General features: G+C 43.8%; 2 protein-coding genes across 2 annotated transcripts in view; one reads left to right on the forward strand and one right to left on the reverse strand.

The window, feature by feature from the left end:
• The window catches only part of npas1 (neuronal PAS domain protein 1), a 43,299-nt gene extending 28,448 nt beyond the window's left edge, over positions 1–14,851 (forward strand). Inside the window, exons 6-12 of the mRNA XM_069668545.1 lie at positions 7,155–7,329; positions 7,458–7,570; positions 7,981–8,177; positions 8,367–8,473; positions 8,704–8,851; positions 11,532–11,644; positions 11,742–14,851. Coding sequence (XP_069524646.1) covers positions 7,155–7,329; positions 7,458–7,570; positions 7,981–8,177; positions 8,367–8,473; positions 8,704–8,851; positions 11,532–11,644; positions 11,742–12,844 — 1,956 coding nt within the window. The 3' untranslated portion in view covers positions 12,845–14,851. The remainder of the gene's footprint in view (positions 1–7,154; positions 7,330–7,457; positions 7,571–7,980; positions 8,178–8,366; positions 8,474–8,703; positions 8,852–11,531; positions 11,645–11,741) is intronic.
• A 4,408-nt stretch (positions 14,852–19,259) lies between these two features.
• tmem160 (transmembrane protein 160) lies at positions 19,260–22,414 on the reverse strand. The gene is made up of 4 exons (XM_069668778.1): positions 22,105–22,414; positions 21,863–21,887; positions 21,020–21,112; positions 19,260–20,501 (listed from the first exon to the last, which is right to left on the reverse strand). The coding sequence occupies exons 1-4, from the start codon at positions 22,339–22,341 to the stop codon at positions 20,188–20,190; spliced, it is 669 nt and encodes a 222-aa protein (XP_069524879.1). The 5' UTR covers positions 22,342–22,414; the 3' UTR covers positions 19,260–20,187.
• Positions 22,415–23,336: the final 922 nt, after the last annotated feature.

Raw genomic sequence — 23,336 nt, forward strand, 5'->3', positions numbered from 1 at the left:
ATGCAGTATGTACATGGAGAGAGTCACTGTAATCATTCTGTTAGCATTATGTTTGAAAACAGCCGCTTTCCAACATGACGACACTGTAAGAGACGGGGCCAAAATCAACACCGGCTTTCTGCGTATGAATGAATTGTAGAGTAAGACAGACACGTGTTAATGTGTGAGTATAAGATTGGCAGAGCTTCCTTGCACGGCCACAGCAGACATGTTTGACACACAGACATTATGTGACTACAAGAACCAAGTTTTTTGCTTGTTCTTGTTTTCAGCTGAACTTTAGATGAATTTTGGCAGAATACAGACTTTTGTTTTGCCCCCCATGTCTCCGGCTAAATAGCTGCCTCTACTTAGTGAGAGAGGGGTCACCGAGCCACAACCATCCATACAGAACACATCCTCTAACATGCCTTTGTAAAAATACAGTATTGGTCTGAATATAAGACGGGCCTGACTTTTTGAAGATCAAATTTGTTTTTAGAAAGAAAAACAATTTTATTTTACCTAAATAAAATCACGTTTTCAATATTCTTAAAATAAATTGTAACATTTAAATGCAACAAAATAAATACCAAAAATGTCAATAAATCTTTAACCATCAAAGTGAGGTCTATTTGTCGAGCTGTCTTCAAACAGCTGGATGACGGCTCAGGTAACGGGCGTACCTCTGTTCTGTTTCTCAGTAACACACTCACACACTCTCCTGTTGATCTCTTGGCAGCGGCCCACTGTATGATTTTCTCTATTACCATCTGTTAGGTAAGACTGTACGCAGCGGTGCGGCGGCCCATTGTGGCGTTTTTCCGGGGCAGGGGGGATTCCTGGGAGTTTAACCAAGGTGCAGAAGGCCTGGCTAAGCCAACTGACAGCGCAGGGTGGCGGGGCAAGGAGCTCCACGGCTAGCTATGGTGGCCTGTGATCTTTTTGGGCTCACCATTTTCAGACATTAAACTCTTTTACATCTTTTAAATTTACATCATAACTCCACCTCAGTAACTTGGCCTTCTTTTTAGCCATTTGTTCCGGACGATCACCGTGTCTCTCCATCTTTCATCCCCCTTGCTCTGTAGTTGTGAGTGACGGCTGGCCTCATGAGGGGTACACTTGCTTTACAGATAAGTAGCGCCGTCTACTGCTGGGAACGTATATTGGCCTTTAAAAATGTAGACCCTGAATGTAAGACGACCCCAGTTTTTCAGATGTATGTCGAGGGGAAAAGAAAACTTATATTCGGACCAGTACGGTAATTTGTACACTTGACACAAGAGATTTGATTATCACACATTTGATTGTACCTTTGCAGCAACACACAGAGTTGTATTATAACCTTAAGTATATTACAGGTTATACTGAGCTTTACGTATTTTCCTCACAGTCACAGTGTTTGTTCTATGAAACATGCTTCACACTGCCGCATTCCTAAATGACTTGTACTTTACGTGCAGGTATTAATCCCTGGAATCGCCGTTCTTTCACAGACTGTGATACAGAGCAGAAATCGACCCGTACAAAGTCTGTACTCGAGATATCTTTGTTCAGCTTTTCTCCAACTTTACAGAAGTTAGAGAAACTCAAGACTTGCTGTTCTTTTTGGTTAAAAGTTTCAGGCCTGGGACGTTGGTTTAGCACAGTCGGTAGAGCAGGTGCTCGACACAGTGGCCGCAGGTTCGACAAGGCAAAATCTGTTTAACCTCTGACCCCACCAAGCATCACTTATAATCTTACCATTGTAAGATTGCTGTAAGATTTGTTAAAGGAGTAACTTTCTTCAAAGAGCATGGTTGGGTGTGGTCAGAGGCGACCTGTAGCACCTGTAAACACACCCAGCAATGATGACACACCCTGAAGTACACCTGGACTTCACTGGAGCATAGAGAGCTGGGACACAACAAGTTATCAGTACTGGGAATTAGTATGGAGAGGATAGTGGTCAAAACTCTTAATGTGTTCAATAGCATGCAAGTATTTAGTTTACTTACAACAAGAAGTTTCTTACATTTGCAGGAAAAAATGACTTTAAACATATTAGGGCAAAAAAATGAAAGAAAATCAGCCAGAATTGTAACATCAGGTGGCAGAAAACAGAACAAAAAGGAAGATGAAGAGAGACAAGGAGAAACACACAGAACCAGACAGACGATTACAAGAGAGAAAGAAAACAAAGCAGAGGAACGAGGGGAGAGAAAGAGAGACAGTGGTAAAGAGGAGCGAGAGAGTCTGAGTGTGTAAATAGAGTTTAAATGTGCAGTAGGAATGAAATGCGCCTTGGGATTGCCTAGGTAAACAAGACAGCCGAGGCTTTGGTGGAGATGCTAATAAAACAGAGCTGTTCTTATCAGCTGAGCAGATGGCCTAACCCATCACATCTCCTCAAACAGGGCCCGAGCCATCAGCATTCTAATGAAATTATTTATGATCGAAGATTACGCTCAAAACCTTGAACATACAACGCCACGTTTACCTTCCTGAAAAGATGAGAGCACGGGGGGGGGACGGAGGGGGTTTATGATGAGAAAGAGAGACAACCTGAAAGGGCAGAAGGAGTTAGGAGAAGAGATGAGTTAGGGGGTATATGAGAGGGAGTGTGTGGGGTGTTTATGGACCAGAAATCAGAACCAGAAAGACTTTATTGATCCAACAGGGACATTAGAGCGTTACAGTTCCTCACTATAAAAGAGAGAGAGAAGAAGTAGAATAAGTCAATCAAATGATAACTAAATATTAAAGCAGCACGAACAGTTATTTTACCTTGTAAATATACGTGTAATTAAACCGCTAAAAAAGAGATTTTGTCCAAAGAAAAGCAGCGAAATGGAGGGAGGGGGAAAGGCGGGAGGGAGAGGACACAAACACTTACACACACTTTGTTGGGCGAGTGGAGGCGGACACAGGGGAGAGAGGAAGGACAGACAAACAAACGATGTTCTGAGTGAAAAAGTGTAACTGGTGGTTTGTTTTAGAGGGCATGTCGCCCCCGAGGACCGCCCCTGCCCCGCCATCTCCTGTCCCCCCCCACCCCACCCGTCTGACCCCTCTGCCCCCGGCTTACACCCCGGGCTGCTCCCCTGACAGGGGGGTTGCTTAGCCGGCTTAGCCCAGGTCAGGCACCTTGACCAAGGGCACAGCCCGCCGCCCACTCCCCTGGCGCCTCCAGGTATCATTTTTCTTCTCACCGGGTCTCCGGGCCGGAAGCACGGGGGATAAACCTGGGAATGCCACATAGCTGATGAGAGGGGGAGGTGGGGGGGGGGGGGGGACAAAGGAGGAGATGAAGAATAGGAAGGGAGGAGAGGCGGAAAGGATGGAGAAGTAAGAGTACGGGCCGGGAGGAGAGAGAAAAGGGATAAATGGGGTAAAGAGAAGGGAGGAAGGATGGTAGATTAAGGGAGGAGAGAATTGATCTGGGAATGGTTAGTATGCAGCCCCGCTCCCCCTCCCCCCCGCTCCCCCTCCCTCCCTCTCTCCTCTCCCATCAGTCAGTGAGGGCTGAGGGCTGAGAGTGTGTTGTGGACCACTGCCCGGATGCCTCATACATATTAAAGCCCCCTGCTATTATTTATATCATGTCTCTCCTTCCCCTGCTAGCTGCCCTCCTCTCTCCCCCCCACCCCCCCAATACCCACCATACTGCCATACATACATGAACGTGCATGTCCACACACACACACACACACACAGGTTCACTGGCAGACAACAACTCACACAAACAATGACACACAATGACGCGTGGAGACACAAAAACAGACAGTCTAGTCACATACACAGAGAAACAGAGGCGCGGCGTGTGCATGCATACGCACAAACACACACAATCACACACACTCAGAGAGATTTGAATGATCTCGGTCTCTCCTCACGTCTCCCCTCGCGCCACATTCTATACCTGTTTTTATGTCTGAGCCTGACTCATCCCCTCAATCGCTCCATCTCTTTCTCATCTGCTCATTTCTGTCTGATCTTTTTTCAATCCCTCCCTCCTGCCTGTGATGGAGTGATATTATTCGGATAGGTCTTAAGCCCCGGTAAAGCCCGTAAGGACCCGTTTGTCTCTAAACCTTGTTTTCCAATACAACAGGGCCAGGGGATCGTGTCTCTGTCAGAAGGGCCGGTCCGGTGTTCAGAGGAGAGGTGCATGTAGTCATTGTTTAAAAACGACAGGAATTCCCCTCGCAGAAGAAGAATGACTATTCATAAGATAGATAGATAGATAGATAGATAGATAGATAGATAGATAGATAGATAGATTTTGTTCCTTTTGCATTCACAAGTGTATCCTAACCTAATCGCTGTAAAACTCCCAAAACCACCTGATATAACTTTGATTAAAAAAAATGTTATAATAGATTTTGTCAAATGACAATGTGATATTTTGAAAGGGGTCACTCGTTGTGATGAACCTACAGAGAATTATCACCCTAATTTTCATTGAACTGAGCTTTATTGTGAGTTTTAGATTGTTAGATTGTTTTGGTTGACTCTCACTTCTAATAGCACAGTTTCCATCCGCTGCAGACAGATGTTAAAAGACAGCTCTAAAACCCACCTTATACTACCTGCTCAGTACCAAAATATAACACAGTTAGCAGCTTGCAAATGAACATAGTGGAGCCTTTAGAAGCCAAAGTACCAAGCATTTCCCTCCAGAGTTGGTAGTGACCAAAAACAGAGCCAAAAGATATTTGAAATGGATATTTGACACTGAGGCTACGTTCACACTGCAAGTCTTAGTGCTCAATTCTGATTTGTTGCTCAGATCTGATTTTTTTTCTTTGGCTGTTCACATTATTTTTTAAATTTCTCCAATATCAGGTTGCAGTGTGAACTGGTCACGGTCCTGAACTGATCCACATGCGCAAAAGAACAATAACAAAGACTACGCACAGCACGGTGTCATACGTAAACAAACACGGGTGCCATGGAAGTCAGCGTTTACAGTTTCATGTATAAATTGATGTGCCGTGGAAGCCGGTGAATTCGACAGCAGATGATGTCTAGGATTAGGAGAAAGAGAGCCAAATTTTTAATCATGGCTTTTTGTGGAGCAATGGCTGCTACTTCAGTATGGAGGTGTGTGTGGACACGGAGTCGGAGCCGTCTTCCGTGTTGTGTATGTACTGCTTGACTCCCGCCAGCGTGTCGATCGAGAGTTGCGTAAAAGTCGCAAGAATTCCGATGTGAAAGTTCAGACTCAGGTCGCATTGCAAAAAAAATCAGACTTGTATATGATTTAGGACCACATATGATGGTGGCCCAAATCAAATTTGAAAACATCAGATTCCATGTGATTTGAGCTGTTCACACTGTCATGAAAAAAAACAGACCTGAGTCACATATGAGCCAAGAAATTGGATTTGGGCCACATTTTTTGAAATTGAAACATGGTAGGCGAGCAGGGTACAAAGTTGGGAGGAATTTAAACGTAGAAAAGAGAGAGAAACCAAACTGTCCTCAAAGTGAACATATTCCAGTTTGCAAGCCTTTAACCATATTGGGGAAGCTAACAATGTTTGAAGAGGCAAACACCAGAAGACACAATGACACAGCATTATTTTGCTAGCTAGCTAACAACAAAAGCTAACTGGATCTTAGCTCCTGGCCATAAAAAGTTGAGGATACATCGATAGGTGGATGTCATGTGATTTTTTTTGTTGAAATTGGTTGGTTAAAGTTTACTAGAAAAAAATGATTGGATTTTTATGTAAGAGAGCAAAGAAATGTGTTGCCTCCAACATGGGCTTTGGTGGGCTTGGCTTGTGTCTACGCCTCTCACACCTGTTGTTGCATCAAGAGAAAGAGGATAAAATGAACCCAGTAGACTTCATGTTCTTGGGGAAACTCCAGCCACGATATTAATACTCTACTAGCTGCTAGCATAGCCTGTTTTTGTCGCAGCTTAAGCTACATGCTAACGGTCAAGTGTGGTTTTATGTGATGGGTGGGGTTAGCTCAATCCAAATCACTCACTCAACTTTATACACTTTTTTATGAGTGTATTTGTTGTCTATATTTTCCCTATCACTGTTAAATAAACACAAAAAACACATTTGGACTTTAATAGAATAAATAGAATTTAAAAGAGGTGTAAATGTCACTGGGTAGTCTGTTTAAAACACATTTGTATGTGGAAATTGCTCCATATGGTGCCTATTAAATGTAGTATTTAATAAAATGTTGAATACAGGTGGAATAGTTTAACATTAAAATAAATAGGGAATCCCCCGTCTGATTGAGCCCAGCATGCCTGACACTAAGACCCTCTGTCCCCTCTCTCATCCTCCCTCACTCATTGGGGTTCCCTCCATCTTTTTCTCTCTTCGTCCACCGCTTTAATTCCTCCGCTCCCGCCTTTCCCCGTCTTCCCCGCTCCTTCCTCTACTCGGCTGTGATGTCCTTGAGGGCCTGCTGAAGCTCCCATAAAGCCTGCAGTAAATGGCTCTAATCCGGTAATAAATGGCTGTGTCCTACAGACAAGGGTGTGAGGCTGCTGCAGCCACGGCTTTATCAGATGGAATGGTATTGGCACACACACACACACACACACACGCACACACACATTCGCAGATGTAATAGAAGCTGCACACATGTGTGTAAGCACTCTCTCTCTGCCACACACACTCATTTATACAGCTTCAGATGGAATCACATCTGCTCCGATTGTGCTGCTTTTATGGATGCAAGAGCAGCGCCGCGATTACCTTTAAATGATTAGAAATGCGACTATGATGCATTATGATGATAGGATCGTATAGAGCTGTATGAGCTGTTGCGTTGCTCTTTATGCCTGCTGGGATCGACTGTAACTGAATGAAGGAGCAGGGAGGGACGCGGGGAGTAAGAAGAATAGTAATGTGACCTTTGGAGATACTTGGAGTTCACCTGTTTTTAATCAGCAAATACAATTGATTTTTATCTCCCCTGGTTTTATTTGTGTAATACTGTAGTCACTTGCTCCTCTGAGACTGGACTTTAATGTATGTGTGTGTGTGTGTGTGTGTGTGGGAATGTCTTACAACCTCCACTCTCCTTGTTGAGTTGTAACCCAGAGCAGTGCTTTCATTTTCCTGTCATAACGTATATTGATTTTTCCCCTGTGTGTGTGTGTGTGTTTGTGCTCAAAGCTTCTCTTCCTGATCAGTGGGTGTGTTTCTCTTCAGGTGGAGCTGACCGGCAGCAGTGTGTTTGACTACATCCACCCGGCGGACCACGTGGAGATGGCCGAGCGGCTGGGAATCAAGCCGCACCTGAGGGCGGAGGCCGGCTGTCACACGGCCCCCGAGAGCGCTTCCAGCTCCGCATCCACCTCCTCCCTGGCTGGGACCCCTGAACCCGGTACTGATTATGCTGTCAACTTATACGTTCAAGAATAAAGAAATAAATAAGCATCAAAACAGCACAAAGAATAATTGAATTTATGACTAATACTGAAGGATATTTTCCTCCTCTCTCATCCTCCACAGCTCCGTCCAGCCCTCACTCTCCCGCTGACGAACCTCCCGACCGCGGCTTCTTCATCCGCATGAAGTCCACGCTCACCAAAAGAGGCCTGCACGTCAAGTCGTCTGGTTACAAGGTACAAATGTCATAAGAAATACTTTATCATAATAATTTATAAACACACCTCGTATTACTTCCTTGTTTGTTCTTGGGACGGTGAAATAACAAGCAGACCTCTGTCGTTTTGTTTTGCGCTGCCAGGGTTTCATAGCTCTGTCAAGGTGGTCGTTTTAGGTGTGTTTTATGGCGGTGACCTTATTTCACACCGGGCCACTGCACATAACAGTTTACTGCAGTGTAATACCAGTGCTGCATTCTTTAGCTTTAAATCTGGTGCTGTAATGTGTTTCTTTTAAATCCTTACTGATTCATTCTGCTCTCCTTTTTCTGCTCCTGTTGGTGTCTGTTTACTTGATCTTGCAAAACATCAATTAAATCTAAACCTGCCTCAGTTTTTATTAAAGAAAAACACACTCTGTTTGTCAGGTGATCCATGTGACAGGGAGAATCCGCTGCCGCCCCGCTCTCGTCCCGGGCTCCACGCGCTCAGTACGTCGACCGATGGGCTTGGTCGCGCTCGCACACACACTCCCGCCCTCCACGCTTAATGAAGTCCGCATGGAGAGCCAAATGTTTGTCTTCAGAGTGAACATGGACCTGCAGGTCACATATTGTGAGAACAGGTAAGGACTGTACGGGCATTAAATATATACAAGCAAATGTGTGCAAAATGTCTGTGTTTTCAGAGTGCTCCTGCATGTTTTTTCATGAGTTGTTGGCAGTAGTTCCTCGTCCAGGTGGTGGTTTCAGGCGACACATCTGCTTCTGTTCAGGAGGCAATTGTGATTTTGTGTTTTTTCATTTCTGTACAGGATCTCAGAGTATATGGATCTGACGCCCGCAGAGGTGGTGGGACATACCTGTTACCACTTCATCTACGTGGAGGACCTGGAAAACCTGCGGCAGAGCCATGAGGACTGTGAGTCACATCCATATGTTTATGTGATGTATGAGAATCACCCCCAGACCCTTTATTCTACACAATGTCTGATAATGGGGTCTTGAGGATTCAAATACAGCCTGTTGAAATCTCATTCAGTCATGTTGTGACAGGCGCCCTCTGCTGCCTTCATCATGAACTGCCACACCAATAACGCGCCTCTTCTCTCGTCTCCTGTATCCTTCCACCTTCCACCTATCTCCTCCCAGTGCTGCGTAAAGGCCAGGTGGTGACCGGCTACTACCGCTGGCTACAGAGGAGAGGAGGCTACCTGTGGATCCAGTCCTCCGCCACCGTCTCCATCAACCACAAAGCCCCCCACGAACGCAACGTCATCTGGGTCAACTACGTCCTGAGGTCAGTTACAACCGGAGCAGAGCGGCACTTTTTTTCTCTGCTGATAAGAAGCGAGTTTAAACATGAAGGCCCCACGCTGTGTACAGAGATCCTTTGAAGGGATTGATGATGAAATACAGACGGATTATTGGACGAGGTTCACTCCCTCCGACATGTGAGAAAAGTGATGAGGATACTTTCAAAATCGTGACATCAAAGCAAAGCACGTTATCAGTTAATATTAAGAGTTAGAGAGTTAAGAGCTATTTAACATTTTGAGATAAATATTACAGACTAGCTAAATTATATTCAACATTTTAAGATGACAAAAATGTTACTCATCTTATGTTTTATAGATTTTGATTAATTTTTTAGACATTTTTTACAACTTTTATTTTGAGAGCATTTTCAATATAAGAAAAAAGTGTGGAACAGAGGTACAGAGGGTGAGGTCAGCTAATATCAGATACACAGGCACGCTTGACTGCACAGATGTCTTATCAGTACTTATCAAACATAAAACATACTAAGTGAGTAAAGCGGGGGGAAAGAAATTCCCTAATCAGTGTTCTTTTCCTGTCGTCAACAATCCCATTTCATCCGGTATCTTTCCCCTCTGTCTTCCTGCAGACGGAGGGTGTAGGTCATCTTCTCGATGGAGCGTAGGTAGCAGTGTTCATTTTGGCAGCTATTTTAGCTTTAGTCACATTTCAGTCATTTTTACCCTTTGTAGTTTTAGTGTAGTTTTAGTCGACAACAACTCGAAACATTTTAGTCCAGTTTTAGTAAAAAAAATTTAAAAAAGTAATCACACTTAGTCTAAAAGTCTAAGTTTTCTCTCGAGGAAATATCTTCTCGTTTTTACCCGTTTGCTTCAGGTAAAATTAACACTTTAAATTTCAGCAGACCATCCAAACAGTAAAAGAACGATAAGGACACAGCATCTAAAGATTACTTTTTATCATCACTTCTCATTCAAACAGTCTGACTGAAGCAGACAGACGATGATCGCTTCTTTTTATGCAGTAGAAAAACGTAAAACGTCCCTTTGTCTGTGAGCGCACACAGAGCCTGAAGCAGAAAGCCTGGGTTAACACAGAAAGTTCACAACCACCTTCGTGATACCTGTAATCTCCAGCCGGGACACCCAGGTACAGGAATGAATTGCTTGTATTTTGACAGATTAGACGCGCAGTGGGGGAAAATATGTATTTTAAATGCCCACCACTGACATCTTAGTCCCGCCTTGGCTCGTTAACAAAAACAGAACATATGTGTCGCCTGAGTTTGTATTATCCAAGATCTATTTTTAGCTCCTCAACGTCTCATCTTTGCCATTTTTCGTCATTATTTTCATTAACAAAATTAACACTGGTCGGTAGCTCACTGTGCCCATAGAAAGGTCTATAGTGGGAGGGTTTCTCTGAAGCGATCAGTGCATCGTCGCCTGCTCTGCCGACTGAGCTAAACCAGCGCCCTTAAAATTCAATTGCTTTATTTGTAAGTTATCTTAACAATAAAGCAAACATACATACACAATATACATGAAGCACACAGAACCATTATACAAAATAGCAGACAGAAAAACAGGAGACGTGTCAAAAAATCCCAACAGTAGTCCAAAGCTGCCAGTCGACAGCAGTATTTGCAATAAAAAGAAGACTGCCCCTTCTCCTAAGAAGATCCTGGGTTAAAGATGAAATAGAAAACACACACACTTTGGTGGGGATCAGCCATAATATCAGCCAGCGTACAGGATGATGAGGAGTTTGCACAGAGTAAAACAGAACACAGCAGCAGAGATTTCGTCTGCGTTAAGTCTCATCGAGCGACGTCAAAAACGGCTTCACTTGGACAGCCCTAATGTATGTTATTTTATATCATGACTGTAAATGTACTTGAGTTTCTAAGAAGGTTTAAAAAATGAATAAGTCAAATTCACATTAATATGACTCTTTAAATGCAGTTCTACTTGAGTTTACAGCTTCGTTCCTTTCCAACACAAACACAACAACTGCAGTAACCTTGACAAAATACGCTCCTTTCTCCTTTTCCCTCTTGTATTCATCCCGACACTGATGCAAATGCACTCGTTTTACAAACACACACACACACATGCACAAACATAACAAGAATGCGTGCGCAGCGACGGAGCATTGAGACAAAAACAAGAGGAGTAGGCTGCATTTCAATGCTAATTGGACTGAAGCTATATAATTACAACAAATGGATGTCAGAATTTTGGGGCTGAATGGTGTTTTAGTTAATTAGTGCTGTAATTACAAGAGCTCATTAACTTCTCCAGCAGCCTCCTCCCTGTCTGAGCTTAACTGTGTATAGGTGGGCTGCTGAGTGGAGCAAAGTGTGTATGTTTCTGTGCGTGCGTGTGTGTGTGTGTGTGTGTGTGTTCCGCAGGGCGGGGTCTGCCTGTCTGTCTGCATGTGTGTCAGCGCGAGTGTATGAGTGATAAGCGCTGCTGTTTGGAGGATGGAGTGTGTGTTAGGTGGAGGTTAGAGGGGTGTGAGGCAGTTTGGCTATTGGAGGTTGTTATTAGGCTGATTATATGTTGTTTCCATCTCTAAGTATTCACTCAATCAGCACGGCACAAGTGTTTTTTTAAAGCTGTAAGTGCTTTAAAGTGGTAGATGATCATTTTTGCTATTTTTCCCTCCCGTTCTCCTTTTTTCTTTTTCACATGCAGTCGAACAGAGTTGCCCGACACTCCCCTGGATCTACTGCAGCTACCGGAGAATGTAAGAGCCGAGCGGCTTCGAGTCAGCTCGTCCCCCACTGACAGCTCCCCACAGGCCCGAGGTAGGACGCTACACACACATTCTGATGCCCGCTGACACGCGCAAACACCTGCCTGTCCCTCTTCTTCTGCTCATCATAAAAATCTCTCTCTCTTCAGGCTCACAGCCGGGAAAGAGCTCAGTGGGCAAGAGTGACCCCGACACTAAAGGCAGAGAGAAATTCAGGGCCGCCGCCATCCAATCAGAGGACAGGAGGAAGCGCCTGCTGAGATCCGAACCCGACGGCGCACCTCCCGAAACCCGTCGCAGGCTGGAGGAGCTCCGTCACACGGAGGAGAGCGTGTCGGCGTCCTCTGACCTGGCCAGCGAAAGCGAGGGGGAGGAGGAGGAAGAGGCGGAGTGGGATCAGGGGGGAGACAGTGACAGATTGAAACAGGAAGACGGCGGCGGGGGAGGAGGTAAACAAAGCAGGGGAGGAGGAGGTGGAGGAGACACCCCGACTCGAGGGGGGGAGAGGGGAGGCCGGGCGCAGAACGGCCGGGCTGTGATCCAGCAGCTGAAGAGCATAGTGACCCCGTCTCCCCTGCCCGGCAGCCCCAGCATCAAGACTGAACACGAAGCCCTGACCAGCGGGGGGCGCTGGGGGGCGCACACACAAACCTCCACCTCGCACACACACACCACGCAGCCCTCACACGCACACACACCCTCCAGCAGCCTCAACGGGGACAGCCCCACCACCCCGATCCCCGACTCTTCCTCCAGCAGTGAGGCTCCTCCGAAAGGCCTCTTCACTCCCCCCTCCCCGGCTTTGTCCCCCGCCATGTCCGTGTCCTCCCCGCTGCCCCGTGACGACAGGGTGGTGTCCGGGGCGCTCAGTCGGAGCAGCGGAGGTGCGGGTGGCGGCCCTGACTTTGAGCTGCTGCAGAGACTGGCTGCAGGCAGCGCAGCGGGCCGGGTCCTCTTCCACCCCCTCGCCCTCGGCCCTCAGGGCCCCCAGAGCCTCTACGCTCCCAGCACCATCCGCTACGCTCCGCCTGAGCTGCCCCCCTCCCACCACCACGGCACAGGACACGGCGACGGCCTGCAGTTACGCTCTGACCACCACAAGGGACCTCCACCGGCCTTCTTCCCCCACCTGCAGCGGTTGGCCGGCCTGCCACCCTTCAGCGGTTTCTCCCCGTCTGACAGCCCGTTCTCCTCCGGCCTGCCCTTCTGTATGAACGGACTGAGGGGGGCCGCGGGCTCCGAGGAGGACTGAGACTAGAGGAGAAGATAAAAAATGAAGGACGGAGCGGAGTGACAGACCAGAAAGAGAGGAAAGGGCAGGAGAGACAGACGTGGCAGGACATTAAGCCTCTGAGGACGTTACTAATTGGACAATGAGCTGAATAACTGCGATCTAAAATATGTGACACGCCGCTGCCACGGGGAATTATTGTGTCAGTGACTCTGGGAGAAAACGCAACATGGAAACTTTTGACTGGTCGTCCCTGCAGACTTTCCGTCTCCGCGACAATAATGAACTCTGCTCCGCGTCTTTCTCTAGATGACTGTGTTGATTTCTGTGTCTCTTCCACTCAGAGAAGCCATATTGTACATAGAGACAAAACCATAAAGACCCTCAGCTCACATCCTCCTCGCTGTCACTCAAATTAACCCATAAACACTAAAGCCAGGAGAGAGAGAGATGGACGCTCGTCTGTAGGAACAAAAGTGACTTTGGGATATAAATTTTTATTATTGCAGTATTACACAAACCGTCTCTTACTCTGAGATGCAGGTGATTAAAGATGGAGACCGCCCTCTGGTGTTTTTCTATTGAGATTTAAAATAATAGTGAAAAAGAAATCCGAGTATTCATCAGTCAGCCATACTTAAAGCACACTGTTGGGACGTAATATGAATAAAGTAGTCCCAGACATTCCATTATGTATAAGGGAAGAAAATGCAATGCAGACAGGACGCTATTTCTGTTGTTTACTTACAGTAAGGTCATTTGTTTAACTGAGTATTAATGATAGTATATTCTGTATGATTGTGTTTGTGTATGAAGCCATATCCTTGTTTTTAATTTGTGTATGTTTTCTTGCTTTTATCTTTTAGATAAAACGGATGAAGGATGGTGCGACAAATGTGTCCAGACAGAATAACTTTTGGATGTAAAATATCCAAACACCATTTTTTATTTTTCTCTATAAAGGATATTTGTGAAAATGTTTTTACGAGGGAAATAATGTTGGACAAAAGTGTTTATTATCATTTAAACCTGCGTGTTTTTTTTCTGAGCACTTACTGAAATTAGTTCTGTTGTGAACTCAAAGCACTATATCACTTAACACTGACTGTGTGATCCTGTTAAAACAGAGAACAATGCAAAGAGTGGTCACTAATACGACGGCCAGGACCACAGAGGAGCAGAGAGGGGAGGGGTAAGCAAGACCACGTGCGGTCATTAAACGACGACCATTAGAGGTCAATAAAAAGCTGAATTATTCTGATGTGGAGTTAAAATAATGGGGAAATAAAACTATTTAAATTTATGCTTTAATTGGAATTCAGCTCATGACTGTAGAAAACAAACAAAAGCATTTTTATATGAAAAACATTTTCTCTTTCATCTCTTTTTAAACTGAAGTCAGTCCCAAACTATTTAATGGTTGTTTAAAGAGACACAAACATCGGAGCATCTTAAATCCAAAATGTGACGTTAAATACAAAAAACACATAAAGACAAAAATGGTAAAGATTTTAAAGAATAGAAATCAAGACGACTCAGAAGTAAACATGAGATAATTCTTTAGCACTTTGGATTAAAGTCATTCAAACTGATACATTTTATAAACTATTGAGTCTTTAAAAAGATCCCAGACGCTGTGTGGACGTTGTTTTTGTTTTGATGATCTGATTTAAGTAAAAAAAAAAAACATTTCTAATTGTTCTGATCCGACGTGCACTACACGCCCAAACTGTAGCTGCCACATACAAACGTGTGAGCGCACATACTCTCGGGTGTTCAACGGTATAACGTGTGTGTGTGTGTGTGTGTGATTGTATGCGGATGCGCTGGATTGTACAAGTGTGTGTGCTTTTGTTTTCTTTCTTTTTTTTTTTATTGTTGAATTAAATATCTAACCCTTTGCCCATCACTGTGAAGCTAACGTTATCCTCCCATCTTTGTGAATACTTCACCCTCTCATCGAATAAAATGAACAAATGTAAAAAGAAACAGTGATACAGATGACGATAACAATAAAATATTCCAGTAGAGGAGCACAACTCAAGGCTTTGTTGTTTCTTCCTTCTGTACTGCACCTCACTTCAACAATTAAGATATATAGAGATGTGTTTATATTATCTCTTATGGAAATAATTAAGCTAAGCTTAAGATAATTTGGGACACATTTTATGGTAAAAGTTTGATCTCGACAGCAGTTGCATACATTATCAGTTACTAAAATGCATCTCCTTAATACAGTCTCGGCTTTTAAGACATTTATGTGTGTGTGACTCTAAGATCAATCCAAACACACAGCCAATAATAGCAAACACAAATCAAATGTAGAACCAACTTAAAAGCTGTTTGTGTCACTACAGGTAGTTTATGTGTCATCGACAACGGGGTGCTCCTGCACGTCCCCGGAGAAGACGATAAAACGCACATGAACACACACAATAAAACACGATAATGTTGATCCTTAATTTGAAAAAAGGAAGTTGTAAAGCAGGTGAGAGCGACCCGGGCGTGTCGCCGGACATCGCTCGAGTGTCGATCTCAGACAGAAAGGAACACAGACTGTCTCACTTATGAGAGACTCTATGCGGGCACGCATCACCGTGTGTGTGTGTGTGTGTGTACATTGGTGGTTTGCATGCGTGCCTGCGTGTGTGTGTATGCATGTGTGCATCTCCATGAATTTGCGAGTGCGTGTGTGTTGTCTGAAGCAGCCCCAGGGAGGGGCTCTGACATTGAAGACGGGTTAAATCCTGTTTTACATTCAAGTGGCAGGCCCTAGTTCATTAGAGTGAGGATCATTCCTCCTCAAGACCAAAGGAAGCGCATACTAAACAAGAGCAGTTGTTGGGGAGAAAATGGCATTGTACGTGCAAAAGCGTATGTACTGTATATGTGTGTCTGCGCGCACAATACCCTCTGCTTTCTTCTTTATATCTTCTTTTCTGTGGAGCACTCCTTCTGTTGGAATCATTGTGCACTGCTTGTGTCAATGTGCATGTGTGTGTGCGCGGTAATGTGTGTGTGCACAAGTCATGGCAGCTCTGCTGACTGTCTTCCACTCCGCCTGTCATTGAGTCACCCGTACGCCCTCTCTGTCACTGACTTTGATGGCTTATCTTACCCCCTGAATTGGAGTCGCGCTCCCGGGGGAAATACCTGAGCACATGTAAATGCATTTGAAAGAGTAAAAATATGGGAAGGAATAATAGAGTGAGGGATGGAGGGAGACACACAGACAGCTTCTAGCAGATGTGAGCGTACTACACCTCCACAACTCCCTCTTTTCTCCATCCTTCCTCTACTATTTTTTGTCACTGTTTCCCAACAATCTCCTCTTTCTCCTCTCAGCCAAGAGAAGGCCATCTATAGTTAATGCACTTCTCAAAGCAGATCCTTTGATCCATACGCATGGCATTTAACACCTGAGAGCAGATGAGCAATCTGCGCTCAAAATAAGCAGAGGTTATGGCTCCGTCTTCCAGCGCTGGGTTTGGAGATGTTGGAGCTGTGGCTGGTGGTGTTGTGGTTTCTGGAGCTGCTCGGGGTCTGGGGTAGATGGTGTTTGTCAGGGAGGGCGCGTCTCCTGCCTCTGGGCGCCCTGCCCTTTAGACGCGCCAGGCCTCAGGAGCCTCCTGCATGCCAAACAGACCTGTGCAGTCAGATGGAGGAGAGGAGAGGAAAGGAGGGGAGGGGAAGGGGAGGAGAACGTGAGGAGGAGTCCAGAAAGAAAGAACGAAAGGACTGGAGGGCGAAAAGGGTAGAAGAGGATCTGAGGGAGAGACAGTGGAGGAGGGAGGAGAGGAGGCGCTGGTCACACTGCAGCAGCCGTCCAGACACACCCTGCATGTGAAACACAGCTGCACTGAAACGCCCTGGGAATCAGCGAAGGAGAGGAGGGAGGAGAGAGAGGGGGAGGAGGAGAGGAAGAGAGGGTGACTCTGAGGTGAGTCTCAACAGCAACACGATGTGTCGATGGCCGGGAGATATCACAGACCTTCGCCCTAACCTAGTCACTGATAGTTATCACAGACAGAGCCCTCCTCCCCCAATCACCAACACACACACTCACACACACAAACACACGTCGGAACCACATGCTGTTCAGCTCAGCTCGTATCTTCCAACACGCTCGCTGATGAGCAGCTCATTATAAGAATTATGCATGTACAGCGTGTGCGTGGACAGTTTGTTCATCTTCTGACTCCCACTTTAAGGAGAGCTACGACTCAGTCTGACAGCTTTACACGTTCAATTCAGCCTTGTTTGCATAATCCTAAAAATCCTATGATGCACTGGGAAACAGGTGGAGCTGTTCGTGGAGATTATATTCTTAGATTTAAAAAAGCGTATGTGTTGGGTACTTTACGGGATCCTCATTGGCCACTACTTTTAGACTCATAATGGACTGGCTTTAGCCCCCATTTGAAACATTGTAAGAGCCTAAAGTAATATCTTCCTTCAGACATAAGAAGTAAAGTGAATTAACAAAACATGAAAAGTCTGAATGATAAACAAATGTAAAGACCTCTCTAAGTAGGAGAAGGGTGTGTCTAATGGGACCATTCCTGGATGAATCAATTAGGGTGGGCCCTATTAGCCGCCAACCTCTCGGTGTATTAATCAAGTCAAGACACATTTATTTCTAAAGCACATTTAGAACAACATGAGCTGACCAAAGTAGGCAAAAAAAAGATCATAGTGCTCTTACCACATAGTTTATTTGTCAAACTTAAAAGTAGAATTGTTGAGCTGAATCTCAGAAATGGGTCTAGAAGGACTACACTTCCCAGAGTGCACCAGCAGCAGCAATCCGGCTGCTTGTCACCTAATCAGTCATTGGCACTGATTTGGAGCACCTGAGAAAAAAATGGAGGTCAGTCATTTAGACAAACTTCAGAGAGAAGCTCCAAGTTCGCTCAGAAGTTCAATCCGAAGACGCCAATGGTCGGTGAAATGTTTTATTTACTTTCATGGTGTTTGCAATGCTGCTTAATATGTTCAAGTTTATGTTTAACTGCTGTGTACATTGGTTAAGGTAGATTGGTTAAGGAACACATTGCAGCATTGATTTCATTGACTTTCTGTTGAATGAGTTTGCACTAAGATTACTTATCATTCTGAGTTTGAAAAATTACAATAATACAAAGTTAAAAATGTTAAAATTCTGTTAAATGTTAAAAGTTGACTGAAAAAGTGGTTAATTCATATATGTTTAATTAAATGTTTAAATTCATTAAAAATTCATTTAAAAATTAAAATGTTAACGTTGTTTCTCGTCTTTAAAGGTTTACAACCTAATTTACTAAACACACCAATCAACTGAGAAAGCCAAAAGAAAAAATAAAAGTGATTGAGTTGGAAATTTGAGTTGTCCTTTGGAAGCTGAACAAGAGTGGGACTTGACAAGAATCAAAGAGAAGGCTAGTAGATTCAGGACCACCTCTGGTTTCGGGTCGTTTAGCTTCAGGAAAACTTCAAAGAAGGGCTGTAAGGGTTGTGGCATGGTATAGTTCACAAAACAATGTAATGAGAAGCCACGTTTACAAATGAGGGGACCGAGTGGGAGCATATGCGAAGAGAAGAGAGGAGGCCCAAGAATAGAGCCCTGAGGAACTCCACAGGTCAATATAGTTATGTTTGTGTGTGGAAGCAGTATTTCTCTTACTTAAAGCCTACCTCCCATCGGACAACCAACCAGTACTTCTATGTGCTGGAAAATACACGGCCCCAAGTTTTTTTGTGTCAGTGGAAGCTCCTGTGAGGAACTTTTGGTTTGTGTTGATAATGGCGCCCCCTGTGGGCAAAGCTGTACCTCTTATCTCTTTACTGACTTTGTCCTGTACATGCATTAGTGTTTTGTTTTTTTTAATCGCATCCTGCTTTCTTTAACAGTCATATGCATCACTCACTTTAAATTTCTGCCCTGGAAAATGTAAACAAAGGCAGCGTGCAGTTAATCGCTTCGTCTGACACCTACCCCCCGCCAGCAGATTCAGGCATTCAAAATAACAATATAGAAACAATCAAGCTTGTCGCTGATGGTCTGGTTTGCTTTTGTAGGTCATATAGAGTAATCAGAATTAATTTCAGTCTGTTTCATAACCAGCAAAAACTCCTCACAGGAGCTTTAAAAAATACAAACCAGCTCTCTAGTTCTTCAGCTGTACAAAGTCCATGGCAAACTTAAATTTACCAGATAACCCCATCACCCTTTAGATTTAAGCAACATCTACTTGCAACACCCAAAGGAGTAGATTCAGTATTTCAAAGTTGTACAAATATGAACATTTTTGGAGCATAACTGTTTCTATTTTTCTTACCCTGTTAAATATCTCAGATGTATCTGGTGACCTCTGGTTGGAGGGGACCGCTAAGTTGGGGACCACTGGTCATTTAAAATCCGGGAGCAAAAGAAGAGCACAGCAGAGATAGATTCTGATAGATTGCTTTATTACTGTCTGTACAGTCGGGTGCATTGAAAGAGTGGCGCACACAAACAGAAGAAAACAAAAGTGAACCCTATTTCCACACACACTCAAAACTCAAGTTTACAGACTTTTTCATACATCCAACTATTCTTTAGAAGCATTAAAACAGCAATGACAGCGACCACCTTAAGGTGTTAACTCATTCAAAGGTAATTAAGGTACTGTACATTTATATCAACAATACAGAGCAAAATATGTAACCACAAAGAGCTGAGAAAAATATTCTTTTTAAGAGTCAAGATGCAATAACGTAAAAACAAAAACAGAGAAAAGTGCTTTTTTTTTTTCCTCTTACAAAACAAAACTAGAAAATGAGTTCACAGGGTTACCTCTGTAGAAAATATATATATTATAAGCCCTCATTAAAGACACACCTGCACATAGTGTCGACTCCTTTAAACCACAGCACGACCAGCTTGTTTGGTTTCAGGACTTCAATGAAAACTTCAAGTATTTAATTACAGTTATGTGATTTTTTAAAATTATGTTGAACACAATAAGACAAACAGCAGTTGGCTGAGATAAGCCTGTGACAGTGATGATGCAAAACACAATTACAAAATCACAGATTGATGATGAAAGTGAAGCAGCTCTGAATATATCTGATTATAAGAAATCTTACAAAAAAAAGCATCTTTATTCACAAGAAGTGAACGAGCAAAATTCAGCATTTTTCTGACCAGTTTTCCAAAAGGTCTAAAAGTCACTTTAACAATAGTCTTCACAGTAATATAACAAATGATAATAGGTCTGCAGCTTCAGACTCACACGGCCTACATATGAACATGTAGACTGCTTGCACTCACACACGCACACACATCCACACAAATAAGAGGAAACCCTGAAAATAAAGCATCGCACACTCTCCATCCGTGATCTCTACTTGTTCGGCCCCTTGCCGTCACTGTCCTCACTGTCGTGATGTCTGCTGTCATGGGAGCCGCGGTAACCCCTGTTGTCCCGCCTCTCGTCCTCATCCTCTCCCTCCTCGTCCTCGTGGATGATCTCCACCTCCAGGCGGCCGATGTAGAGGGATACCGCGCCGAGCCAGAAGAGGGCGACGCTGCACACAGCTGCACTCTGGAGCAGCAGCGCAGGCACAGACAGCAGCATCAACCTCCGCAGGGCAAAGAGGCTGCCGATGTACGTGGCGCCGCCGAACGACACGCACACACCGCCCAGGATGAAGAAGGCTGAGGAGACACAGATCACATGGCTTTTATTTCAATCTGGGATGAAGTAAATAAGCCCTCATCTCCTCTGCCCATGACTGACCTTTAAGGAGGTAATACATGTAAGAATAAAGTTGACATGCTTTTATTCTTACATTAATAATGTTAAAGTTTAGTTTTCATGCTGTGTTTAGATATTAAATTTGCACCAACTCATAAATGTTATAAAACTTTAACACTGAACAGCTGTGTTTTAGGATAACCATGACATGGAGATACCAAGGATCTCGCCTCTTTATTTACCCATGATGATTTCAGCCCGTTGCAAAAGTCCTCGCCAAATTATTCATTTTATAAATCTATAGCAAGGTTCTCTTTGAAATGATCGATTTAAGCACAAAAAGGGCTGAGGGGTATTGACCCATTTGGATGATATAGTTCTGGTTATTTCAAGGACATTTATTCTTAATAGATTAATAGAATTTAAAACAACAACAGCTCTACTGCACATTAAAAAAAAAATAGTGGTGGGGCTTTACCATATCCTGCTTCCCGTCCCACTTCACTCTGGACAAACGCGATGACCCCGATCCCCGTCGCCAGCAGACCGTTCCTGAACCACGAGAGGAATCCTGCAAAACACGTCAAAGGCAGAAATAAACAGCTGACACATTTACAGCCTGACCTGAGATCAGTGCAGGGAGCCAGAATCAATCACACTGTATACATGCATACTATCAGGGGGGGGGAAAGCACTAAATATAGCATATCCTCTGAAATGCTCTGTTACAAGTAAAGTTTATTAGAGCAGAGATTTCGGTAGATCTCTTATGTTTCTCCTCTTCTTTTGATTACAAGCAATATAAAGTGTATTTAATTTACTGACCAGCAGTTAATTAAAGACCATACACAGCTGTAGTAGCTCTCTCTCTCTCTCTCTCTGTCTGATCATCACTACACCCACTCCACTCTCCTGCTGCTGTGTCAGAGCTGAAATAAATAAAGTTCAAACTCCAGTCTGAACCACAATGTCAGCAGCGATCACTGTGACAGACTAAAACCTGTCAAGTCAAAAAACGAATCAATCTTTCTCTCTACCTAATGATGCATTCTCCTTTCTCACAACCACCTCACAGCTGAACCCTTCAGGTTTGAATCTGTACTCCTTGGTCGCTGAAATGTTAGATGAACAGTCCTTGCATGATATATATTTCAACTAGCTGTGAAATATTAAACACCTGCTATATCATCAATAAATTATATGTTTTACGTTTGACGTCTGCTATAAAGTAACTGTATGATGAATATAATTCTCCATGTATGAGGTTCAGGGTTTTATCCAGACTAATGGTGAATTCCTAGCATGCATTTAGTCAGGTTACCTGTCTCGTGAGACTTTCTCAGCATCTGAAAAAAATTAAAGACAAATAATAATTAAATTAACCTCTTATTTAACCAGTTTTCTAACAATATCGTATCTATCATAGATTCACAGTGGCTGTGATCAAATGCTGTTGTCGTTTATGTAAACATTGTTGGGAGAAACGAAAGTAAAAGCAGCTTTGATATTTTTAAAAGCTCCTTCATGTGAATATTTCGCATTTTCCTCCCGGACTGAACCTACCAAAGCGTCCGCCTTGTCGAGGTCTGTGAGCTGGTACTGCTGCTGCTGCTGCTGCTGTTCCGGCCCCCGGCTCTTCCCCCACGGTCCCTTCTCTCCGAGCCGCAGCCGGGACGAGCCGTGCAGCCTCCTCCGCAACGGGGCTCCAGCGCAGGGAGGCCGGACCAGCTTCACTGTGCGGGCGAAGTGGCACACAGCCGGCGGTAACTGCCTCCTCAGGAACAGACTGAGGAAAGCCATCACATCACGAGTCCCAGCAGCTAGCTTAAATATGAGCTAAACGCAGAAGCACAACACAACCTGTGCGTGCCCTCTGAACTCTGACCTTGGCAACGACAACCCGGAAGAGTCTGGATACCGTAAAAAAGGTAAGTAGTATGAAAACAGCGCCATCTTGTGAGTATAGAGAACTAAAACATAGCGCTGCATAATTTTCTCTAATTGAAATTATTTTAATCCACAGGTTTTTTCTTTTATTCTTTTATTTGTTTACAATCCTGCGTCTACCTATGTTAAGATTTCCCGTCTAGCTCAAGTAAATTAACCTGCAATTCCAAATGTACACCACAAGATGGCGCCAGAGTGCAAGGTTGCAGCCTGTGACATGTTCTCACTGTGTATTTATTTTAATGCAATTTTCAAACTGTTAAATAGACAAGACAGGTGAAAACAAAACAAAATATTTTAACTTAAAAAGATAATTATGAAAAAACGCTAAGAAGAGCTTTACAAGGCTGTAAAGACAGTCAAACAAAAAGAACCGCAGGCTCTTTGGTCTTAAATGCAGACAATTCAGCACACTGTAAAACCTTCTTAGCAATTCAATGCATCATTATTATTGTGCCCCCCTTAATTAAATATTAAAATAAAGAATAGAATAATTTAAATTAAAAAAAACATGAACGAGAATTTATGGACAAATTTTATATATATATAATTCTGGATGCAAAAATGGTATCTATCCATAATTAACACAAGAGTTACTAAACAGGCTCTTTTCATTTAAATTAAGATGTAACAGATTGTAATTTCATCAACTATGTTGGAGGATCATCCAGCTTCAGAGAGACCCAGCTGTAGATGTAAAACCAGATTTTGTAATCGGACATTTGACAGAAAATACCTATCTATGATTTCTCACAAAATTACCAGAGCTCATGCTTTAGCCCAATCCAGCATACATATTAAAATCATACTAATGCATTCAGTCATATCAGTCCTGTTTTATTTAGGTC

Source organism: Semicossyphus pulcher, unplaced genomic scaffold (assembly GCF_022749685.1).
Source record: "Semicossyphus pulcher isolate SPU_LCO1_2020_fin unplaced genomic scaffold, fSemPul1.0.p SCAF_19, whole genome shotgun sequence".
Lineage (NCBI taxonomy): Eukaryota > Metazoa > Chordata > Actinopteri > Labriformes > Labridae > Semicossyphus > Semicossyphus pulcher.